The 22377-nt window shown below is 40.5% G+C and overlaps 2 protein-coding genes across 2 annotated transcripts; both read left to right on the top strand.

Annotated features, from left to right (window-relative positions):
* Positions 1-8586: 8586 nt before the first annotated feature.
* Positions 8587-12910, top strand: LOC128737349 (uncharacterized). The gene is made up of 4 exons (XM_053831972.1): positions 8587-10329; positions 10727-11860; positions 11944-12242; positions 12310-12910. Exons 1-4 carry the CDS (start codon positions 8587-8589, stop codon positions 12908-12910), a joined length of 3777 nt encoding a protein of 1258 aa, XP_053687947.1.
* Positions 12911-14921: 2011 nt separating this feature from the next.
* LOC128733467 (U1 small nuclear ribonucleoprotein 70 kDa) lies at positions 14922-19857 on the top strand. Its single transcript, XM_053827075.1, has 6 exons — positions 14922-15198; positions 15261-15443; positions 15503-15647; positions 18229-18483; positions 18544-18918; positions 19176-19857. Exons 1-6 carry the CDS (start codon positions 15055-15057, stop codon positions 19385-19387), a joined length of 1314 nt encoding a protein of 437 aa, XP_053683050.1. The 5' UTR covers positions 14922-15054; the 3' UTR covers positions 19388-19857.
* Positions 19858-22377: the final 2520 nt, after the last annotated feature.

Genomic DNA, 22377 nt, shown 5'->3' with positions numbered 1-22377 from the left:
TTGTCGTAAGCAAACTCTCCACTATCGGATTCTATCATAGAAAAACATACTTTAAAAAGTTAACAAGGTTATCCCGAGAAAATCCAGAGCACAGATAAGTAATAGCGTTTTTGTTTTTTAACCTGGGTTAGTTCCAACCCGACCACTGAATAAACAAACATTTTAGGAAGAATAAACAAACGTTTTCAGGTTGTCAGTGTTGCTCATGGCTAGGTTGAAACTGTAAAAATATCCAGAACGAACCCGTCGTCTAAAAAGGCGTTTTGACAGCGGTTCGTTTGGAACTAGAGCAAACCTAGGTTGGACCTAAGCAAAAACAAAAACGCTGAAAAATAAAATGTCCATCATCAGGTCAAAACTATCGGAAATGGCATGGAATTCTTATAAAAAAGAACCTTGTTTTAACATTAAAAAGTTAAAACCAGCTCAACAGCATTTACTGATATTGAGATGAACGACCTTTAAAAAAAATTAATTGTGAGTGCACTCACAGTGGTCCAAAAGGATAAAAAGGATCAAAAAACTAACTTTTTTGAGTTGAAGCATAGATATATGGTTTCTTCCGTAAAGCTGTAGCAAATATAAAAGTAAGCAACTTTACTGAAGAAATGATATTTCTATCTACATCGGGTGCAAAGTTATAGAGCATTTTTTGTAAGTTCCTTAAAGATAAGTTTTTCATGCTTAACTTTTGTTAGTTGCATTTTACAAGAATATTTTATTCCTATTCTTGTAAGTGTCGCAGCACTCCAAACACACGTTTTTGCAACCCTCTAACAGGTAAGGCCACATGTATAAGGCCCAGTATTTGTAATGGCCTAATTTGTTGTGAATTGACAATATTCAAGTTCATAACAGTTTTCATAACATTTTGACTATGTATTCAAGAGTTATCATCTATTACAAACAAAAATTCAGAAAAATTCCGAAAAAATTATTACACAAAAAGAGAATATCTTTACTTTTGAGGAAAAAGTAGAAATCTAGGACAAAATGATTGACCCCAAAGTTTGTGTGTGTGTAATTTGCATGCTCTATTTCAATTTTGTAAAAGGGGAATGTCCCCAGTTATGAAACATGTTTTGTTTTTTGGTCATAGCTTTTGAATGGATTATTTAATTCCGAATCTTTTCTAAGCATTTAAGAGATTGAAGATCTGCGTATGTTTTTGCTGAAGATAGTATATATTTTTTGCTTGAAACAAAAAAGTTATGGCGAAATTGGGAGACAGAATTTTTTGACCAAAACAAAAATGTCCCCAGTTATGAAACACTTCGAAAAATCCATAAAGGAAAATAAAAATAAAGAAGAAAATAAAGAAATATAAAATGAAAATAAAATATTACATTCATTTCATTAAATGCAAAATAATTTATCAGTTTCTTAATTTAATCATCCAAATCTAAATTGTAATCAGTGCATGTAAAAATAGATTTTGGATTACGGATTTTGCTCTTATGCACCTGAAAAGCGTGTTGAAAATGTTTGTGATCATTAAAGTATTAAATAATCTGAAATTTTCATAACCGGAGAACTTCACTGTTTCACTCACAACCTCACAACTTCACTTACAACCGAGTTTGTAAAAATTTATGTAATATTTTTTGAGTAAATTATTTCACTTAAAATTTATCTGCGTGCTGGAAGAGAGGTCCAAAACTAAGGTTATATACATTTAACTGCTTTTTCCTTGAGAGAGATTCGCGGATAGGAAAACATCCAACGTCAAATGCAGCCAGTTCGAACTGTCAACTGCAGCCAGTCGTTATTATTCGTCAGAAATGGAAAAGTATTGGTACCTCATGCAAGTTTTCGGCTGGTCGTTCTTTAGGAAAACTTGACAAAAGTTGAAGTTCCGATTTATTGCATGTTTCATACAGTATTTTTGCAAAAGCTGATGTACCCATAAACCAACTAGCAGCAAAAAATGTCACTCCAAGACACGCACTTATCACCACGTCCAATGTAGAGTTCACGAATTCGATTGAACAGTCAGCCAGAAAATGAACACCAACATAATAGGAAAAATAAAAACGGTCAAAGTATGAAAAACAAAAGACCGTCTTCGCGACTCTCTCTCAGCTTTTTCCTAATCTATTTGGTACACACAAAATCAATCCTAAAACATTCTTAAAAACTTTTTCCGGCATGTTTTTTCGAACACGTTTCCTACAAAACAATCTAGAAGCTGTAGGTATTTTGATTGTTGTTTGCTCAAACGATAAAATACAATGCGACGAGACATTGGTAGTAATTTGATAGTGCTAGTTTAATAAACACGTCAAAAACGACGGGTGTTTCACAACCGGAGCCGTTTCACAACAGGGGACAATCTCTTAAGCGGGGTACGCTGCTGAAAAGTAATGGGTAAAAAGATAGGACAAGAAATGCTCAAGAAATCGATTTCTTTTACGATTTCTTAAGCAGTACGCACCTCATAAGAAATATTATTTTACGTCAAGATGGCGCAGTTTTACACACAAGTAAATTAAAACGTCACTTTTCCGAACGGAATAATATCCGGCGCAATTTTTACCACAAGAAAAAATGACAGGTTTTTGCTTTGCGTTGGAGCTGTCAAAATTTCTTCGGTAAATAGCAGGATTTTTTCTTGAGCTGTTTTCTTTTCAGCAGCGTACCCCGCTTTAGATCTGAATTCAAAAAATATCTGGAGAGAGCGTTAGGTATAAGAAAAGAAAAAGAGAAATTGTACTTTTCTATCTAGCACTTCACCAGATAATCATTTTTACATGAAGTTTTTACGATTTTACGATGTTGCACGTTAGAGGGTTAACTATTAGAAACGCAATAGCAATGCCCAGCTAGCATTTTCATATGTATTTAAAAGATAAAAATCAGCATTACGTACATTTACGTACATTTACCGAGACTTTATTTTGGAATTAAGTGTGTATACAAATGAAATACAAATTTCCTCATAACTCGAGAACTAATCAAGCAAATGGAACCAAATTTGGCATGTGAAAGTTTTCGAGAGCAAGAATATTTTCTATGGTGATTTAGGACCCCTCCTCACTTTAAGAGGGGGGGCTCCTATACAAACGAAATACAAATTTCCTCATAACTCGAGAACTAATCAAGCAAATGGAACCAAATTTGGCACGCGGGTGTTTTTGGAAACAAAATTTTTTTCTATGATGAACTGGGACCCCTCCCCACTTTAGGAGGGGGGCTCCTATACAAATGAAATACAAATTTCCTCATAACTCGAGAACTAATCAAGCAAATGCAACCAAATTTGGCATGTGAAAGTTTTCGAAGACAAGAATATTTTCTATGGTGAATTAGGACCCCTCTCCTCTTTAAGAGGGGGGCTCCTATATAAACGAAATACAAATTTCCTCATAACTTGAGAACTAATCAAGCAAATGGAACCAAATTTGGCACGTGGGTGTTTTTGGAGACAATTTTTGACGTAGGACTACGTCTTACTTTAATAGGGTGGCACGTTGGAGAAGCAAAAATGACCGCGACACGACAAAGTGATAGATTTTGAACGCTTATAGCTCAGCCAATTCTGAATATATTTTTATGGTTTGCATACCGTTCGAATCACAAAATATCAGCCTTTTATATAGTTTTTATTAGAAGATTGTATTTTGTATGTAACTTCTGGAATTTCCACGTAAAGTTGAACAATTTTTACAAATTTGCTACAGTCTTCGTTCAATCGTCGCCATAGTTACCATATGAAATTGTTATTAATAACATACAATCAATCTAAGTGAGAAGTGAGTGATTTTGTGCATCTGATTCTACAATGTCTCAATTGCTTCAAGCAAAATATATGCCTAAATACCGCAAGCGAGTCAGTGAGCAGGCATTATTAACTGGACCAGCAAGAGGCCAACGTTGACGGTGGTAGAGCACTGTAAATTCTACCATTTGAGAAGCAAAGGAAATCGTAATGATTCAATGTATTCTGAAGTGGGCAATACATCGTTAGATGGTGCATCGCACGAAATAGCTGGTCCCTCCAACGTTGAAGTGTTGCGTGAGGTGACCGCTCCGGCGCACGTAGAGGCCAGCGTATCGCCTAACGTAACAGGTGAGTCCTATAGAAGCCGAAAAGATGTAAACATGTAGGGTACGGGATCAGTCATCAAACATTTTCGGTTTGTTTATGGATATACCATTTCATGCTTTCAACTTGCCGGATAGAATATTATAAAAAATAATGCAGGTTCAAAATATTAATATGTGAAATACTCGCAACTTGTGCTTTATTATCATTGCTCAAATTTGAAAACGACTCCATTGGAAAGGTCTTGCGGGTCAAATCGAGGCCTGCTGTGTACTCTAAGCATGACGTTCTTCAGCCCAATTGGACACCTATTGAAAAGCGATCTGCAAATATTAAGCTAAGTAGTAGCATTAAGTCCAAACGTATACAATTTCCTTTAGTAGGTGCGAATGCTCTTACTGTACACAAGAGTCAAGGCGGCACATTTTCTGAAATCGCGTACGAGTATGGCAAGGGACAGGAACAGCAGTTGGTGTACGTGGGAATGTCAAGAGTTACATCGATTGAAGGATTGTACTTGACGAGTAACAGAGGCATATTTAAGTTTTACCATGCCAAGGGAACTGCATCACCAAGAATCCAGGAATTACGGACGGAACTTAGGCGCCTGGAAAACCACAAACTGGTTACTTTAGGTACTGAACTTCTAGAATGTATATCTAACGTAAGCCATTTTGCTGTACTGCTGAGCCTGAATTTACAGAGTCTAAACGCACGCACATTCAGCAGATATTTTAACCGATGCGGTTCTCAGACAGGCAGATATCCTTGCGCTCAGCGAAACATGGATGGACAGTAATGAAGTTATTTCCATATCGACATTCAGGTATTAGGTATCAGCATCTTTGGCTCGAGCAGCACGTTCCTCACAATGCTAATAAACCGTATTTGATGCGCAAAATTGACATATCCGTACTATTTTGGAGGCGATATACGTGATTAGGAATAATTAGAAGCGTTACGACTATAGAAGTATTTATATACGACAATATCCGATTAGGCGCGAATCGCTCCGTAATGCTATACGATTCTGTACTGAAAATCGTATGTATATCAGTTATTATCATTATATACGACAGAAAATCAACTTTGCCCCACTTTATCAAGGTTTAGTTACGATTTCGGATTTGTTAGGAGATATTTACGATAATTTTCGTACATTGATATACGAGTTGGTGCTAGCAGGGTGGTAAATGTTCGCATGTTCTTTCGGAGACTACATTTTGATGCTGTAATTGTTTTCAGCAACATACTAAAGAGTCCCGGGAAGTCTGTTTTGTTGTTGTTTTCCATACGCGTCAGAGCGTATCTGTCGCACGCAACGATCTAGTGTGCTATGCGTGATGTATGAGTTTGTGCAGTTTTTTCAGAACCTAATTCAACACTCGAAACGATACGAATTGCAGTACGATACCAGAGCTTTAGTATGTTGCCGCTTCTAAGTTTGTAGCTCCTGGGAAAGTACGGAAAAAGAAGTTGTCGAAATTCGCTCAAAAATTCTTTGTCTGGCAAGCGATTTGTGCAACGACGAATGCTACCGAAAGCGATTTTTACGCTTATTGATATCTCACAAATCCCCATAGTAGGTGGTAAGTTAATATTTATGTCCAGGCATTTGTCGTTTCATCATTCATCACATCACAATGCAGAACAGTTTTGTGAGCCACTTCCTGTACAGCTTCTGTTCTGAAGTTTTTGGAGCGTCTTAGTAGAATCCGAAACCTAAAAATAAAAAATAAGAAAACTTATCCAATTTAATTCTACTATGTGTATTTTATTCAATGAAGATACGTATTTCGCCTACGACTTGCAGGCTTCCTCAGTGTCTGTTTTCGAACTACAGACACTGAGGAAGCCTGCAAGTCGTAGGCGAAATACGTATCTTCATTGAATAAAATACACATAGTAGAATTAAATTGGATAAGTTTTCTTATTTTTTTATTTTTAGGCTTCTGTTCTGTTTATCACTCCAGATCGGAGCCCGCCAACTTTGTATACGTGTAGTCCTGAATATGATATTGTTTTTTGTACAATACAAGTCTTAGAATGGGTAATTACCATTCTGACATTCTCCGGGTTTGTGGTGCTGCGTTTCCTATCGCTACTATCCTTCCACTTAGTATTCGAATGCTTCCTGAATGTTCTGAATACTTGGAATCCATCCATTCATCGATGAGAAGCATTTGGTGTTGCGAAGAGAGTAGACACTTTTATTTTGCAAACTTTTTCTTGTTCCAAAAGATATCTTTTAACTATCTTCAGACAAAATTTCAGTTAATTTTACTCACCCACGTGATATAAAGTTACAAACAAATGAGTGTGTCCAATTTTTTTTCGAATGCAGTCTATGATGTAACCGCAACTCAAAAGCTAAAGGTTAAGTCAATAAGGTGTTTTCGATCAAGTTATAGGAAATTTAATTCATTTATTAAAAACTTTATTAACAAGATGGAGCGACTCAAATCTATATATATAAAAATGAATTTCCGTAACATATAAAAAGAATGTAGGGTAAGGGATCTAGCTTTTCGACCCAATGCTAGTTTTCGCACCACTGCTGAAATATTCATCAAATAAGTTTTTAGCGATAGTTTTTACAATTTACGGAGAAAACGGCTGAAGAAAGTCTTTCTTACTTACCGATGCCATTGTTCTCGAAAATTTTTAAAAGTCAATCAGTTTCTTTCACAATAATTTAAATTTTATTAAGACAACCAAACATAGCGCAATTAGCACAGTTGTTATAAAGCAGTTGTGGCAACTGATTTAGAACCAATTTCAGTCGTAAATAAGTTTCTTCAACTAAAAGTATCAAAAGTGTGCCGCTTGGCCGCGAAGAAGTGTAATGTACGAAGAATGATAAATAGGATCAACTAGAAAGTTTCAATATATAGACCAAAAATATATCGGGAGTGCTATAACAGCTGGGATTTGAACCCATAATTGTTCGGTTGGTACCCGAAGGCTTTTTACGTTAAGCTACCGTCCTTCCCGCTTATATTAGATTTGTTCTCCCAATTCGGATTACAGTCTTGATAACATTTAAAATATCTTCAACAAAATATTTGTCCAATTGGATTTAATCATCGCAGAAATAAATTAAGTGAAATAATTGAGTCCATTTTAAAACTGGTCTTATTTGCATTGATTGTCATTGTAAATGCTGAATCGGGTTCATTTCAAAACCTTCGTATCAGTCATTTACAGTGACCAGTCGTAATCAATACTCAATCGCACGCAATGAGGGATGCAAATTAAACCGCACTTATATTTGCAAATCATGTAATCCCACCCACACGTGCCAAACCACCTCGGCTAAATGTGTCCCGCCGTTCGAAGCGACTTTCGATCTCATCTCGGTTGAGGTAGGCCTTCGAAATCGGTTAACCGTTAAAACGTGCCTAAAGCTTCGCAAATCGTGAAAACAAACAAACGCCGCTGAATCCACCCACACCGATTTTCGAGGTCATTGAAACCGCACCTTATTCGCACCCTGCGCCACCAATTTTCGCACGTAACGCTTGGTTTAGTGTGCGCACACAGGCCAGGAGTGACCACAGCGCGCGGTCATCGTCTCAGTCAGTGATGCAATACGGCCTCGTTTCGGAGGGGTGACATCGTCCAACCAAAACAGTCAACAACAGTGTTGATACATCGCGCTGCGATGATGGCCTACGACTTGTGACACCTTGTTGTAATAAGTTGTTAGGTGTTGATGATTTAATTTTTATTCCGAAGGGAATTGTACACAACTCTCTGGTTCGTCACGGTTCGCTAATCGCATCTCCCTCTCTACTCGATCGTCTTAACAATCGTCATTGTTTCCCACCGCCGGAATGCTTTAGGAGGAAGCAATGTTTCCGCTCCGCTTGGAAGGTCGGAAGTAAAATGCATCGATGGAAATGTGCAAAGCGAAAGAAAGTAAAAGTTAGTGCTCGTTAGTTGATGCTGTATATATTTTCTGCAGAACGTTTGATTTTTACCTGGCCTTTTCCTGAAAGCAGTAACTCCCACTTGAATATCTTACTGCACTGTGGGTCGGTGGGTTTAATTTGCGAAACCCGTTTCGCATATATGTATGTACTCCGCTATATCGAATGACCGGCACACGGAGAATGACGGCGATGCACAACTTGACCAAGTGGAAATAATTATATTACGCTCTACCGAATGGGATATTATCTCATTCCGTGAAGTTTTGCTTTGCCTTTGTTTTGGTTTCTCAAACATACGGGCAATGTGCATACGCTCGACGGAAACGAGAGGAAAACGAAAGGTAGTGACCACACAAACCCCAGCGCAGCAGCGTGCGGTGTTCGGCAGAGAGATAAGTTATGAGCTTGATTGCCATAATGCCAAAACGGGCTCACTGGGGCTCACTGTTAGGTAATCGCCCACTCGGAAATTGGGGTGCAAACATGCGTGCGGTAATTTGTAAGTGGGTCAGTAAATAGGCGAAATCTTTCTAGGAAACAGTTTACCGTGACACATCAGAAAGCTTGTAATTTAATTGTGTTTTTGTTTTTATTTTCAGAAACAATATGAATCTAATATCAACAACAGCACTGGTAGTGCTGTTGACCATAACAGCATCCAATGCCGATGAGTGGAATTGGCTCAACAATGGAGAATCGTTTTTGGAAGATCTTGTACGGGAGAAGCGACAGGAATCTTCTCAGAACTTAACTGAAGTAGCCGATGATGACATCCTAAATTTCATTCTGGACAGCGGACGTCAAGGACGCAGCTTAGAAGGATTCGACGAAGTCTACAGCGATCCATCGGTTCAGCAAGCTTTACAGAACTCCGACGATGTCGAAGCTAGAAACATAATCAAGGAAAAACTCTGCGCATTGGGTCTAATGCAATGCGATGGAGAACTCATCGATGGCAGACGACCATATCTAAATCCACAAAATCTCATTTACGCTCAACCCGTGGCACTAAGACCAGTTGGACGCCCAATTGCAACCGTTCCTGTTCGAGGTCCGCCTGGACCACCACCACCACCTCCACATGGCCCTCAATATATTGGAAAACCTCCACCACCTCCTCCGCAACAAAGGCCTCACCAAGGACCATATGGACCGCCACAACCAATGCCGCCACGTCCACAACAGAAAGTTGGCTTCAGCTCTCAGCAACCTTCCTACAATGGACCTAATTCCTTTACAGGTAGCTCCTCTTTCAGTGGATCCTCTTTTAGCCAATCCGGTTCCTTTTCACCCTATCCTCCCAAACCCTTAGGTCCTATCTACGAAGGCGGTGAAATCCCATATGAATTTGAAAACCCCAACAAAGGACTCATCATCGGTGATGGAGCTCCCCTTGTAAAACCCGCTGTTGAGCAGCATATCCATCACCACTACCACCATATCGAAGGAGGAAATGCCGAAAAACCCGTTATTGTTAATAATCCGGTTCCCCTTTCTTCAGGAGTGATCACCGGATCCGCCGTAGGAGGCAGTTCCTTAACCAGTAACAACCTCTACTCATCCAGTGTGTACGGATCATCCGGGGTCCCCAATGGTGGATTCAACCCATCGGCCAGTAAAGATTTCGACTATCAAGATCTCAAGGGATCTTCCAATGGTGACTATAGCCAGTACAATGGATATGCTTCCCAATCGAAACCTGTCAATTCTGGTCTTTACAATCGAGGACCAGCCACATTTGGAAGCTCGGACAACATTATTTATGGCACAAATTCTGCCGGTAGTAGCGGCAGCAACGGCCTAAGCTCTCAGTCTGGCTATCAGTCAACTCAAGGTGCCTATCACACATCCAACCCAAATTTGTACAAAAAAGAATTGAACGTCAATGGTCCAGCAGCAAATCAGAATAACTTCGGCACGAACTACAACAAATACAGCCAACAATATAATGGTCAGTATAGCAATAGCCAGTTCAGCCACAATCAACTCGGAGCTAACAGCCTCGGTTCCCACAACGCCCAATACGGCGGGCTTGGAACAAACTCCAGAAATGAAGAGTGTGTGTGTGTCCCGTACGAACAGTGCCCAGCCCAGGATGTCGTTGGTCGACGAGACGATCTAATCCTGCCGTTAGACCCTCGCAATTTCAAGACCGATATTGAAGCCGACATTGAACGAGTTGTAATCACTGATGGCAACGGAACTATGACCGTTGTACATGTCCCGAAGAATCAAACCGCTGAAGCTCGTTCGCTGAACGTAACTGAACCGGCTAAAAAGATAACCAAACGTGAAGCTGCTGCTGACAAAAAGGCAGACAACAATGATGACAAAGCTAAAATCGAACCGGTAAGTGAAATTTCGATTACTACACTAACTCAGAATCAAAATTTGAACCTTAACACCACTCCTGCCCATGCTAATACCAACACTCACAATATTAATCCTAACTACCTACATGTGTTGAAATGTGACTTTTCTTGTACTACCTTGCTTTGTATGTACTCATTCAAACTAGTCGTAAAATTGACCAGTGGGACTCGAGACACAAAGACCTAAACCCCGAATAAACACTAAAACAATACATGCTGACATAAGCTTTGGCTTTGCTTACAACAACCAACCAACCAACCAACAGGACTAAGCTCTTGACACAGCTCACGTCAAAGTGACGCGCAAGTGTCTCTTTGTGTGACCGATTTGAACGCACCCTCTAAAGTCGCCTTGTTTACTTGTATTGTTTTAGCGTTTATTGGGAGGTGGCCATCACGGTGGTGAAGGTGGAGGTGGAAAGAAAGTTGTTCCTACCTTTGGAGTGTCCTTCGGTCTCCCGTATCCTTCGTATCCCTTAAATCCATACGGTCCAAATCCTGCCGGAAATCCGTACTTTGGCTCAATCGGTGCAAATGGTTTGAACCTAGGGCTGGTCAATGTAAATCCTTTGTTTTCCTTGCAAGTTACCAAAGACGAGTATGGTGACAAACTATTGAAGCCTCTTGTCAACCTTCACGTTACGCCCACAGAAAACATAGTTCATAAAGTAGGAAGTCTTCTGGCTGCCAAAAAGCAAAACATTTTGCATGTTTTTAATCAGCATGACCACTACCATAACCACCTCGGTTATCCCCCACCCCCTCCAATTTACCGTCCTCCTCATGGCCCTCCACATATTCATGGGCCACCACCAAGTTTCGGCCCAACTGGACCCAATCTCATTTTCACGAAACCTCCCGGACCCGTCTATACTGGTCCAGGACCTATCTACTCAAGACCTCCTGGTCCAATCTATTCAGGCCCTCCGGGCCCAATCTATTCAGGCCCTCCGGGCCCAATCTATTCGGGTCCTCCGGGTCCCGTGTACCCTGGTTCCCAAGGTCCTTTCGGCAATCGACCTCCTGGTCCACCGTTTATTCCCAACGGCCCAGGTCCTTCCCCTCCCTACTATGGGCCCAGGCCACCTTTCTTCCGTGATGCCACATCTTCTTCTGACGCAGAACTTGATTACAATCCGAACGACATTGGGAGAAATGCTAACATTACCTTCAATCAGCGGGCTCCTCCGATTGGTAACTTTGACTACCAATCGGTGTACCCCCAGAATCAACCAGACGGTTTAAACCAGAATAGGGTAGACTATGGCAAACAATATCAGAACTATCAGAGTAGTAACGATAGACTTCCACCCACTCAAACCATTCCAACGCAGGCTCCAGGACATTCCGAAGGTAGTAACATCGTTAGCTTCCCGCGTAGTCGCCGTGCCACTGACGTTGCCGTTCCGGATCGATTGGAACCGGAGCAGTCGAACGTCGCAAGCGTTGGCTCCAAGGCACCAAACGAGCAGCTTGAGGTACAAGAAAAGTCTTTTTCAGCTGAAAAGGTAACTGTCAGTCTTTACGCTTTTGCACAAAATCTAACCCTTTGATAAAACCAAATAGCTTATCGAATTTCTTTTGCACACAGCGCCAAGCATACTATGGTCCCCGACCCCAAGAATGTCCACAACGTACCGTTTGCTGCCGCCGTCCGGCCTATCGTCCACCACCAACCCACGGCAAGCTGGGCCAGTGCGGAGTCCGCAATGCCCAAGGTATTAACGGTCGCATTAAAAATCCCGTGTACGTCGATGGAGACAGCGAATTCGGTGAATATCCATGGCAAGTCGCAATTCTCAAGAAAGACCCGAAGGAGTCGGTTTACGTCTGTGGTGGAACTCTCATTGATAACCAGTATATCATCACCGCTGCTCACTGCGTTAAAACGTAAGTTTGCTCTCTGAACCCCACGTTATAAATTTGCTAACTAATCAAGTTCTCTCTACCAAAATAGTTACAACGGATTCGATCTTCGCGTACGACTCGGCGAATGGGACGTCAATCATGACGTCGAATTTTATCCATACATCGAGCGTGATGTCATATCGGTACAGATTCACCCGGAATACTACGCCGGAACACTAGATAACGATCTGGCCATACTGAAAATGGACTCGCCCGTTGACTTCTCCAATACACCGCACATTTCTCCGGCCTGTTTGCCCGATAAATACACCGACTTCTCCGGCCAGCGCTGTTGGACAACCGGATGGGGTAAGGATGCATTCGGTGACTACGGCAAGTATCAAAACATTCTGAAGGAAGTCGACGTACCGATCGTGAACGACCATCAGTGTCAGAATCAGTTGCGCCAGACGCGTCTTGGCTATCAGTACAAACTTCACCCGGGTTTCATCTGCGCTGGTGGTGAGGAAGGCAAGGACGCCTGCAAAGGTGATGGCGGTGGTCCGCTTGTTTGCGAACGAAACGGTAGCTGGCAGGTTGTCGGAGTTGTTTCCTGGGGTATTGGCTGTGGTAAGGCTAACGTGCCCGGAGTGTATGTCAAAGTTGCCTACTATCTGGACTGGCTCCAGCAGGTTCGTGGAAGGTACTAGAGTAGTCAGTTACTAGCCTCTGCTGATTGTAAATTATTTTGGATTCGTGATCTATCGTGTTTAGCGATATTACGTGTAAACTGATACTCAAGGTGATTCTGCTTTGTATTTAAAACGTAGTAAGATAAAACTTCAGCGCAAATGATTGCAAATGAGCACGGATTGAATGGAATGGAAAACGAACGATTGCTGGAGTTAAAGTGTATGATGCTATGTCACAGCATTTCTAAACATATGAAACATTTTTGTAAGTAACTTTTTGACGTATTGTAAAGTTAGATCTTTAAGTTGTGAATAAATTATTCTATTTATGCCAGAAGCATTTTATTTTTATTATTTTTACTCATTGAACATTGAATCGAATTGAACGCATTTAGGCAGTGTAGAGCACCGCTAATTCGTTAATACGCTAACCAACCAATCGCGAAACGCAAATTATACTTTATAATTTATACTCAGACTAGCCGAATTGTTGCTGATCCATAATTCCAAATGAAGGGTCGCTGTTTATTTTAAAATAAGAAAAGCCGTGTAATAGACATAAATTAGTAATAATGTATAATATTGTAGTGCAAGTTGCTGCGATATGTTTAAAAATAAGCAGTGACTGTTAATTTGCGATTAGTGATTAGCGAAATTTCCACGATTATCGAGCAAATTGTATCGGTTAGCGAATTAGCGTGCCCAACAGCCAACACTGCATTTAGGGCAGTAATTTTGGGTGCTTCAAAAATGGTAATATTAGCACAGACTAGTCTGTGGATGAATTATGTTCCGAAGACGTGTCGATTTCTATCTCAAATAGCAAGTAAGACCGTATAACAAAGGTTCCTTTCACCACTAGGTGGATTAAATCGGGTTTTTATTTTAGGTCCAAAATAAACAGTGCCTAAGGAAAAGTGGTAGAGGACATTATTTAAAGACTATTTGGTGAACGAAAAAAGTTTCTATCCCTTAAGGGAAAGAAGATATTGAGCTACAGAATAACAAACCCCCTTAATATCAGTTTTTCTAATTTTTCTTGCTTATTTCCGTTTCTACGTAGTTTTGAAGTTCAGCAAAGTTTAAGATATGATAAAAAAACATCTTTTTGCTGAAGAGAGCGTAGCTCTAACCTTATGGGATTTTGAGCTGTTACAGTTTTCATATAATTTTCTAGTCAATTTTAAGGTGATTCATTTCAAAAAGGATATTTTTAGTCGCAGTTTGCTCAAATGTTCCACCGTGTTCCACCGTGACATATACATGAAATGAAAGCCACTATATCACAACACTTAAAGTCGCTGACAATGGCAGCGCATACTTGCGCCTTTTTGAAATAAATCACCTTAACTAGAAAACTAGACTAGAAAATTGACTAGAAAATTATATGAAAACTGTAACAGCTCAAAATTCCATAAGTTTAGAGCTACACTCTCTTCAGCAAAAAGATGTATTTTTACTATATCTTAAACTTTGCTGAACATCAAAACTACGTAAAAACGGAAATAAGCAAGAAAAATAAGGAAAACTGATATTAATTGGGTTTGTTATTCTGTAGCTCAATATTTGTTTTCGCTTAGGGGATTGAAACTTTTTTCCTTCACCAAATAGTCTTTAAATAATATCCTATACCACTTTTCCTTAGGCACTGTTTATTTTGGACCTAAAATAAAAAAGTTAATTTCTCGATTTATTGACCCACCCCCTTAATGTAATTTTTTTTATCTAACAAAAAAATACAATAAAAACCAAGAAACTTTTGCGAAGACACTATTGCGGAAAACTTAATAGTTTCGCCGCAAAAGCTGATGTCCGCCTATTTTTGAAGCCGTCCCACTGTGTGCCGTGGGAGGTGAAATAGAAGAGGCACAAAGAGAATCTCTCATTGTTACTTAGGTCCTTTTGAAAAGTTACGCGAGAATTCTTTTTGTTCTGATCTGGCACTCTGGCAGCTCTGCCGCTGTCACTTTGCGGTACACTTTGGAAACTGAATCCATCTACCTTCATTTTGAGTTTGACGCATCATATCGTCATCGTGACTGTAATTGAAAAAAGTGAAAAAATCGTTTAATAGCCGTAAAATGTGTTAAATCAAGCCATTATTCACTTTATTCCTATAGTGCTTTCTGTTTTCTGCCGAATAGTGTCATTAAGCGTGCGAAATGACGCAGTATTTGCCTCCAAACCTGCTGGCATTATTTGCCCCACGCGAGTCGATCCCGTTTCTGCCACCACCGGATAAGCTCCCTCATGAGAAAAAATCGCAAGGCTACAGCGGCGTTGGTTCTTTCCTGGATTTATTCGAGGTAACATGAGTGGTTCTGCTGTTTGTTTCGTAAATTATTTTAGTTGGTTGTGATTGTTCCAGGATCCTAAAGATACCCCGCCACCAACAAGAGTGGAAACCCGAGAAGAACGGGTTGAACGCAGACGCCGTGAACGGGCCGAACAGGTTGCCTACAAACTGGAACGGGAAATCGCCACTTGGGATCCGACACAGCTGGAGATTGCGACCGAAGACCCGTTCAAGACACTGTTCGTTGCTAGGGTGGTAAGTAAAGTTGGCTGTTTTGATTCTCTGGAGAACGTTAATCGTTTGTTGCTTTCTAGAATTATGATACTTCGGAATCTAAACTGCGGAGAGAATTTGAAATTTACGGGAATATCAAGAAAATTGTTTTAATTCAAGATAAGGAAACCGGCAAACCGCGGGGTTACGCTTTTATTGAGTATGAACATGAACGGGACATGCATTGTAAGTATTTTGGCGTTTTTAATCCTTATATCTTGAGGGAAAATAGCATATTTTCAAAACAATCAAGATGCTCTAACAGTTTCCTTCAAGACAACAATTGCTATAGTGTTGGATTTTCTTCCGGTTAGGTTTTAGTTTTGTTTATAATGTAGAATCCTATTCAATTGCTTCCCATCTACTGTCTATTATCGTTAAACGAAAAGATTTTGCTGCACTAAAACACTGAATGTACTGTTGAGAATCGCTTCTAACGGACGTCGTTTTCTCATTTTTAATTTTCTTAACTACAGTCTACTGTAGGCCAGCTTCAGTTGAAAAAATTGGCTGGGAGAAGTGGTCATCCGCTATTACTTGAGAAGAACATCTTCCTCAAAAAAAAAGCAGAAACAGTACAATGATTTGAGAGCGCGAGTCTGATCAATACCCAGAACAAAATCGGTAGCCCAAATGCATACGAAGGCGCAGAAAAGGTTTAAAACGTGTATTCAAATGAGCAGGTTACATTTTTCAACTAGTATCTTGTGCATTATTTGCAAATACCTACCTACTAAAATCCGTTTCCAGTGGTATTCCATTCTAGATGCAAGAAGGATTTCCTTTTTTCTTTGAGATGACTGAAAGCGTCTCTCCGACTTCCTGTCATTCATTCACTGTAAGTCAGGGAGTCCTGCAAAGGACCGTCCGTGTTGATGGCATCTGCCATTCACATGTTAGGTTTGTATGAGTGTGGTAAGACACGCAGCAGATTTTGTTTTAGTGGGGAACTAATAACCACGGACCATAGGTAGACAAAGAAAAAGAGATCAATAAAGTATCATACGAATACGATCAAGATATTTTTGCTGATATTTTTCATTTCCAATTTACTGTGTCGGCTGGCGGTGTTCAAACTGGCAGCGGGCAGCCTGGATTGTTGGTTTCTTTGAAACTTTTAGTCTATCACTACGCAAAAAACACTTAAATTAATTTACTGAACTGGCATTGGTAAGGCCTGTCTTGATTAGAAGACGTCAATGAAAAGCAGTAAGTATGGCGTCGAACGTGATGAATAGCATTGCTTCCTAAAATTTGAAAACTATCATTGGAATGCGCTTCTTCGATAGAAAATATTTGCGATTTTGATGTGAAGAAATTAAAATCAACTTGATGTGGTTATTATCCAGTGATTCACTGTGTTGTCTTAAAGAGAACTAAAGTGAGTTTTCTTTTATTCTGAAAGGAATAATTCCAACCAACCTTTATTGGGAAAGGCCATTTTTTCTGGAAAACCCAATTCTGGATTCAGAGTACAATCGTTTTTATTACCTTTCGATTTAACCTTGATTTTCCTAATGTTTGGGCAAAAACTGCGTGTTTTCTTTTAAGTTTTTATATTTGTTACGCTGTGCTACCACAAATGTTTTGTCCGGAGACCACTAAATGAGAATAGAAACGACCTTGTGTTCGTTTCGTTCTCTGATTGGATTCAAAAGTCGTTCACTCAAGCCGGAAAGATTGTAAGTGAGTATAACCTTTTTGAACTGCCAAGAAATTTCAAGAATCAAAATTGAAGCCGAGCTAGAGCCAACCTTCCGTCCGACTGCCCGCTTCAGTTTGATCACACGAGCTTTTTCTACGTCTGCGATGGAAGAACGGTATCGAAAAAGGTAAAATCGTGTTGTCCAAAACGTGTGAGCACTTTATGTTGGTGCACAGCGTGTACAGCTTTGTTAATCAATACTAGTCGAGTGGTTGTAGGTACACTTGAGTATTGAAAACAATGAGTTAACGAGCGACGGTGGTAAATTTTAATCTTTACATTGCTTCCACTATATTTTAAATATTCATATTTAAAATGTAAGTTGTACCAGAGCATTGTGTGGACTGCTGCCTTGTAAGTTTTGATGATATTGGTTATAAAGTATTTTTAAAATTGCGCTCAACCTTTTCTGAACGTAAGTATTGTGCGCACCAGGTAAAGATAGGATTTAGTGCCTCCGGAGCTATTTGGAGAACGCGTGCAGAACGGTGCTAATTAGTCGTTCATTGTTAAAAAACCACAACACCAACTCCAACACCTACTAAAAGTGTATTGTCGTAAGTTGGGGCCTCTTCTTTGTAAGTCATATTGGTTTCTTTGGTAGGTATATTTACCAAAACAAGCTATTTTGGTGGGACCAATGACCATTAAGAATAGTAGGAATCTTTCGCAGTAGCAGGAATCAAGAGTTAGTGACGTTAGATTATCAACTAAGAGACAAATCGATGTATGTTAAAGAGATTAGGTCAGTCTACGTCGTCTCAATCCTCTTTGTGACCGTGTCCACCTTGTTCCAGACAATAGCATAATTTTAGTAGCACTCAAAATATGATTTTTGATGGTAGCAGTAGAGTTTTTGAAGTTTATCCGGAAAGATCAGGTTCAAAATTATTTCTCAAACTTATATCTGGCCTAACACACAAAAACCGTTTTCCTTAAGTGCCTACACGACTATCGAAGTGCAATTTTGATCCATTCTCTTCTGTTGCGACACACAATCGTCCTCTTCCGAACCGAACTTTGTGCGTCGCAAATCTTTCTTCCCAAAAAAAAACAAAACAGCTGCCTACAAGCATGCCGATGGTAAGAAAATTGACGGTAAACGAGTGCTGGTTGATGTCGAACGAGCTCGCACGGTAAAGGGATGGCTTCCTCGCCGGCTCGGTGGTGGGCTTGGCGGTACACGCCGAGGAGGGCCTGACGTCAACATCAAACATTCTGGCCGTGAAGATAACGAACGAGAGCGTGAACGATATCGGCTGGAGCGCGAACGAGAGGACGGAATGCGCGAGCGACGCGAGCCGAGATTTGAACAGAGTAAGTATTTACTGATCACATGTTATTCAAAAGAAAGTAACATTTCCTTGTTTTCCTCAGGACCATTTGATCGTCGTCGTTCTCGCTCTCGTGATCGGGAACGCCGCCGGCGTAGCCGTTCTAAGGACCGTCGCCGAAGACACAGCCGTGAGCGAGAGTACGAGAAACCGGAACGGGAGGAGCGTTGGGACAAGGAGCGTGAACGCAGCCGTGAGCGGGACCGGGAACGTGATCGAGAACGGGATCGTGAACGTGACCGCGAGCGGGAACGTGATCGGGAGAAGAAACGTAGACGCACTCGCAGCCGATCCCGGGATCGAGAGAGGGAGCGTGTTGATAAAAAACGTGACAAACGGGACAAGGACCGGGAACGTAAGGAACGCAAACCTGAATTCCGCGAGGGTGACATTAAGATCAAAGAAGAACCGTTGGATGGTAAGTTAACTATGTTATTGGATTTATTTTTTACCGAGCAATCAGCTATCATCGTGAACAAGATCGAGCTACATCTTGTAACACTGCTTCATTTAATGATTGCTAGAGCATCCTTTTATGGCAAACGAGACTCCAGGGCTATGAGTTGCGTAGTTCAAACTGTTTAGTAGTATCTAAGTCTCTGACAATCTTTTCTTATCGAATTTGATTCTTATAATTTAGTTAATTCGCTAATATTTTTCTTCTTTCTGCTGTAGATTATCCTGACTACAGTGCCCAATACGCACAGTACCCAATGCAGGTTAAGACTGAAGATGGTGTTGAGGAAAAATATCGTCCCCACGAGCACGAGCAAGAAGAGAATGGGGCTCCTCGTGGTGGGCGGCCCGGAGAAAACGGTGCTCGTTTCGGAGCTATGCCTCACAATGATGATGATCATTACAACAATCGCTACGGAGGTTATAATTAACCGAACTCAAAAAGGTTTGTGTGAAATATTCTTTTCCGCAATTCGTGTTGCTCCGTGTTGCTTACGAGCAAGTTCAAACATTTTTTTTACCATTTATTCAAAATGTGTTGTAAGTTGTGGACCGTAAAATTCACAAAAATCTAAATTGATTGCTTACGTAAGCCGAACAAGTTTGTGATTCATAGACGTTTGTTCGCTCGTACATCCGATCATGTTTTTAAATTGCATAAAATAATATAACTTCTCAGGTCACGCATGCTTGACAGTAATGAACTATTGTGCTTGTGACAGCCTGACACTCAATTTGACAAGCTGTATGTATTTTATCACATACATCATACAAACACACACAAAGCAGACATTCACGTAACAATTGTTAGCGTTGTTAAACGCTAAGACCTTCTTTGATAGCGGTAGAAATATCCCAGGTTTAGCAACTGTATGCTCTAAAGTAAGTAAATAAAAATGATAGCTGGTTTTAAAATAACGGTGAAGCTTGATGATTAAATTCCGAACTTTTCTTGAATACCTATATAAGTAGAAACCAAGTTTTTAGTTATTGTAAGTGTTTCTGTTCGTTTCTGTACTTCAATTATACAGATAGCTGTCGCTACTCGCATAACAGTTCCATTTATATAGCAAAATTCCAAATCTAAAATTAAACAGTCCGAGGATCATGCTGAATAAAAAAGCAGAAGTTTTTGTCCAAGCAGATGTCCATCAGGGAACTGACCGTTACACGTCTTAGACTTTTCAAATCACCACTAAACAAGAAGGAACTTTCAGATTGGGTTTTGACTTGACAGAGCCTCATCAATTGAATAATAGCGATCGGTTGAAAAACATATCCAGAGCTTTGTCTGTGAATTCCACAGTCAACTAGCCTTATGCGAGCGGGTGCGTTCAACACGCCAACTCAAAGTTCTGTCACTCAAATCTACCAGGCAAGACGATAAACATCCTTCCGTTAAATGTGGAAACATTGTAATATGAGGATGTATATGAGTTCCACCAGAGTCTACTCTACTGTTTCTTGTGTTCCCGAGAAAAAGTATGAATGATCGACTTATGTTCAACGTGATTCAACGCTCCTTTAGACAGCGAAACAATATGTCAATCGAAGGGGTGGATAAACGGTGATTTTTTTCTACAATGGCTTCATCTACTTATAAAGTTTTTTCGTCCGACAGGTGAGTTAGCCGTTTTGGTCATTTTCGACGGTCACAGTAGACACAACGAGAAGTGATGTGTAGCGGCGAAGATAACGCGCAAACTATAAATCGTCGTAAACCGCTGTCGCTGTTAGCAGTGCATTGTTCGGTCTTGGTGGCTACACACTTGGGTCTCCAATTCGGAACTCCATCGCCGATGTCACCAGCGCCAAAAAGAAACAGGGATTTGCGAACACAGATTGACGTAGATCGGACCTTGAAGAGAAGAGCGAACGAAATTGATTATGTTCTCTTGTGACAGCTCACTCGATGCAGAATGAAGAATTGAATGATGAAGAATTTTTACGAAGTTTTTCATAAAAATTGGTCATACATTTGTTAAGGAACAGACCAAATTCTCACCATCCAACAGACCTTGCAGAAATATCGGAAGTACAACGTAGCCAGCCAACGTAGTCACATCTTTATAGACTCCAAAGCAGCATACGATACAGTTGGTCGAGACCAGTTATGGCAGATGATGCTCGAACACGGTTTTCCGGGCGAACTGCCGCGACTGATCACTGCTACATTAAATTGAGTGATGTGTTTCGTGCGCTCCGTCTCTTCGAGTGTAAGTTGCTGCGGGCGATGTTTGACGAGCTACATTCACTGCCTGAAGAGATATCCATCGTACATCCGGCGGAAGTTGTTAAGCTACGACGGTGGGCCGGACACGTAAGGATGTCTCCCAAGGTAACCAATAAGCATTTCAAATGGCATTTAAATGCAAGCCAATAAGCATTTAAGTTGCCCTAAACTAAGCAGCTACTTTACTGCTAGCCCTCTCATAGTGCTGACAATGCTTATTTGCAGCTTGTTACCGACAAGAAGAATTTAAATAGAATTGTGGATGCCAATTTACAACAGTTATGCAGTCTGAAGGCTGATAAACAGCAACCTGCAGTATAAGACGCCAGGGATGCTAATAAACGATTGATTTACTGCTTATACTAATGCTTATTGATTACCTGGGTAGTGACAGCGCGACGAAAACGGTTCTCTTCAACAACCCCACCGACCAGATCGAAAGCGGCTTCCGACATCTGAGACGTCTAGAAAATTGGCGACGAGTGGTCCAAGATCGAGTTGAATGCAAAATGTGTAGGACGATGTTTATCAAAGGTTTTCTCCAATGTGTCATGTCAGTTTGTCATTGCTTATATATAGGTTCGTAGTTCGTTCCTTTTTACCAAACTGAGTGCCCGCTGATTGAACCAAGCTATAATGGAAGCCATAACCAATAAAGGGGCTCCGTAGCCGCAAGATTACCAAGTCTATTTTGACAAGGGAGTGGTTGTGGGCTCAAATCTTAGTAGAATCGGGCCATTCTAAGTCAAATGACTCGTGAAGTCCCGCATTACACATGCTTCTTGCTGAATTCTATATGACCCCGCCTCTTGACAGTGCAAAAAGTCTCTCATAGTTAAATGTACTAGTCAAGGGACGTAATGGGTCCTCGCTAGGGTCGACTATAATATGAGATAGTACTAGCGAGCGGAGCGTGGTGGGTATAGTAGAGCAAGCTTTGAAGGAAGGGTAAATCCAATACGTCACAAGCATTAAAAAATTGAATGAGCATATCGCTCTCTTAACAGCGATTATAGGAAAAAGAAATGTAGTGCAAGTTATACAACAAACACCCGGGTGATATCACAATAGATCAATAAATGGTCGTACTGATGAACCCATACAGGAAAAAATGGAAGCCAATTCTAACCGGATTCGAGTTCTCCCAGGCCATGTGATTCACCCATAGTGTGTAACCCTAAGGGCTGA

This window comes from Sabethes cyaneus, chromosome 2 (genome assembly GCF_943734655.1).
Source record: "Sabethes cyaneus chromosome 2, idSabCyanKW18_F2, whole genome shotgun sequence".
Classification (NCBI taxonomy): domain Eukaryota; kingdom Metazoa; phylum Arthropoda; class Insecta; order Diptera; family Culicidae; genus Sabethes; species Sabethes cyaneus.
Note: the sequence above shows the minus strand (reverse complement) of the source record. Positions and strands in the feature narration are given on the sequence as shown.

What these genes read in the sequence shown, in the direction of transcription:
- LOC128733467 (XM_053827075.1), top strand. Translation starts at nt 15,055, where the DNA reads ATGACGCAGTATTTGCCTCCAAACCTGCTGGCATTATTTGCCCCACGC. An exon ending in CACTGTTCGTTGCTAGGGTG is followed by an intron (nt 15,444 to 15,502) that starts GTAAGTAAAGTT and finishes GTTGCTTTCTAG; the next exon opens with AATTATGATACTTCGGAATC. An exon ending in CAAAGAAGAACCGTTGGATG is followed by an intron (nt 18,919 to 19,175) that starts GTAAGTTAACTA and finishes TTTCTGCTGTAG; the next exon opens with ATTATCCTGACTACAGTGCC.
- LOC128737349 (XM_053831972.1), top strand. Translation starts at nt 8,587, where the DNA reads ATGAATCTAATATCAACAACAGCACTGGTAGTGCTGTTGACCATAACA. An exon ending in ACAAAGCTAAAATCGAACCG is followed by an intron (nt 10,330 to 10,726) that starts GTAAGTGAAATT and finishes GTATTGTTTTAG; the next exon opens with CGTTTATTGGGAGGTGGCCA. An exon ending in GCTGCTCACTGCGTTAAAAC is followed by an intron (nt 12,243 to 12,309) that starts GTAAGTTTGCTC and finishes CTACCAAAATAG; the next exon opens with TTACAACGGATTCGATCTTC.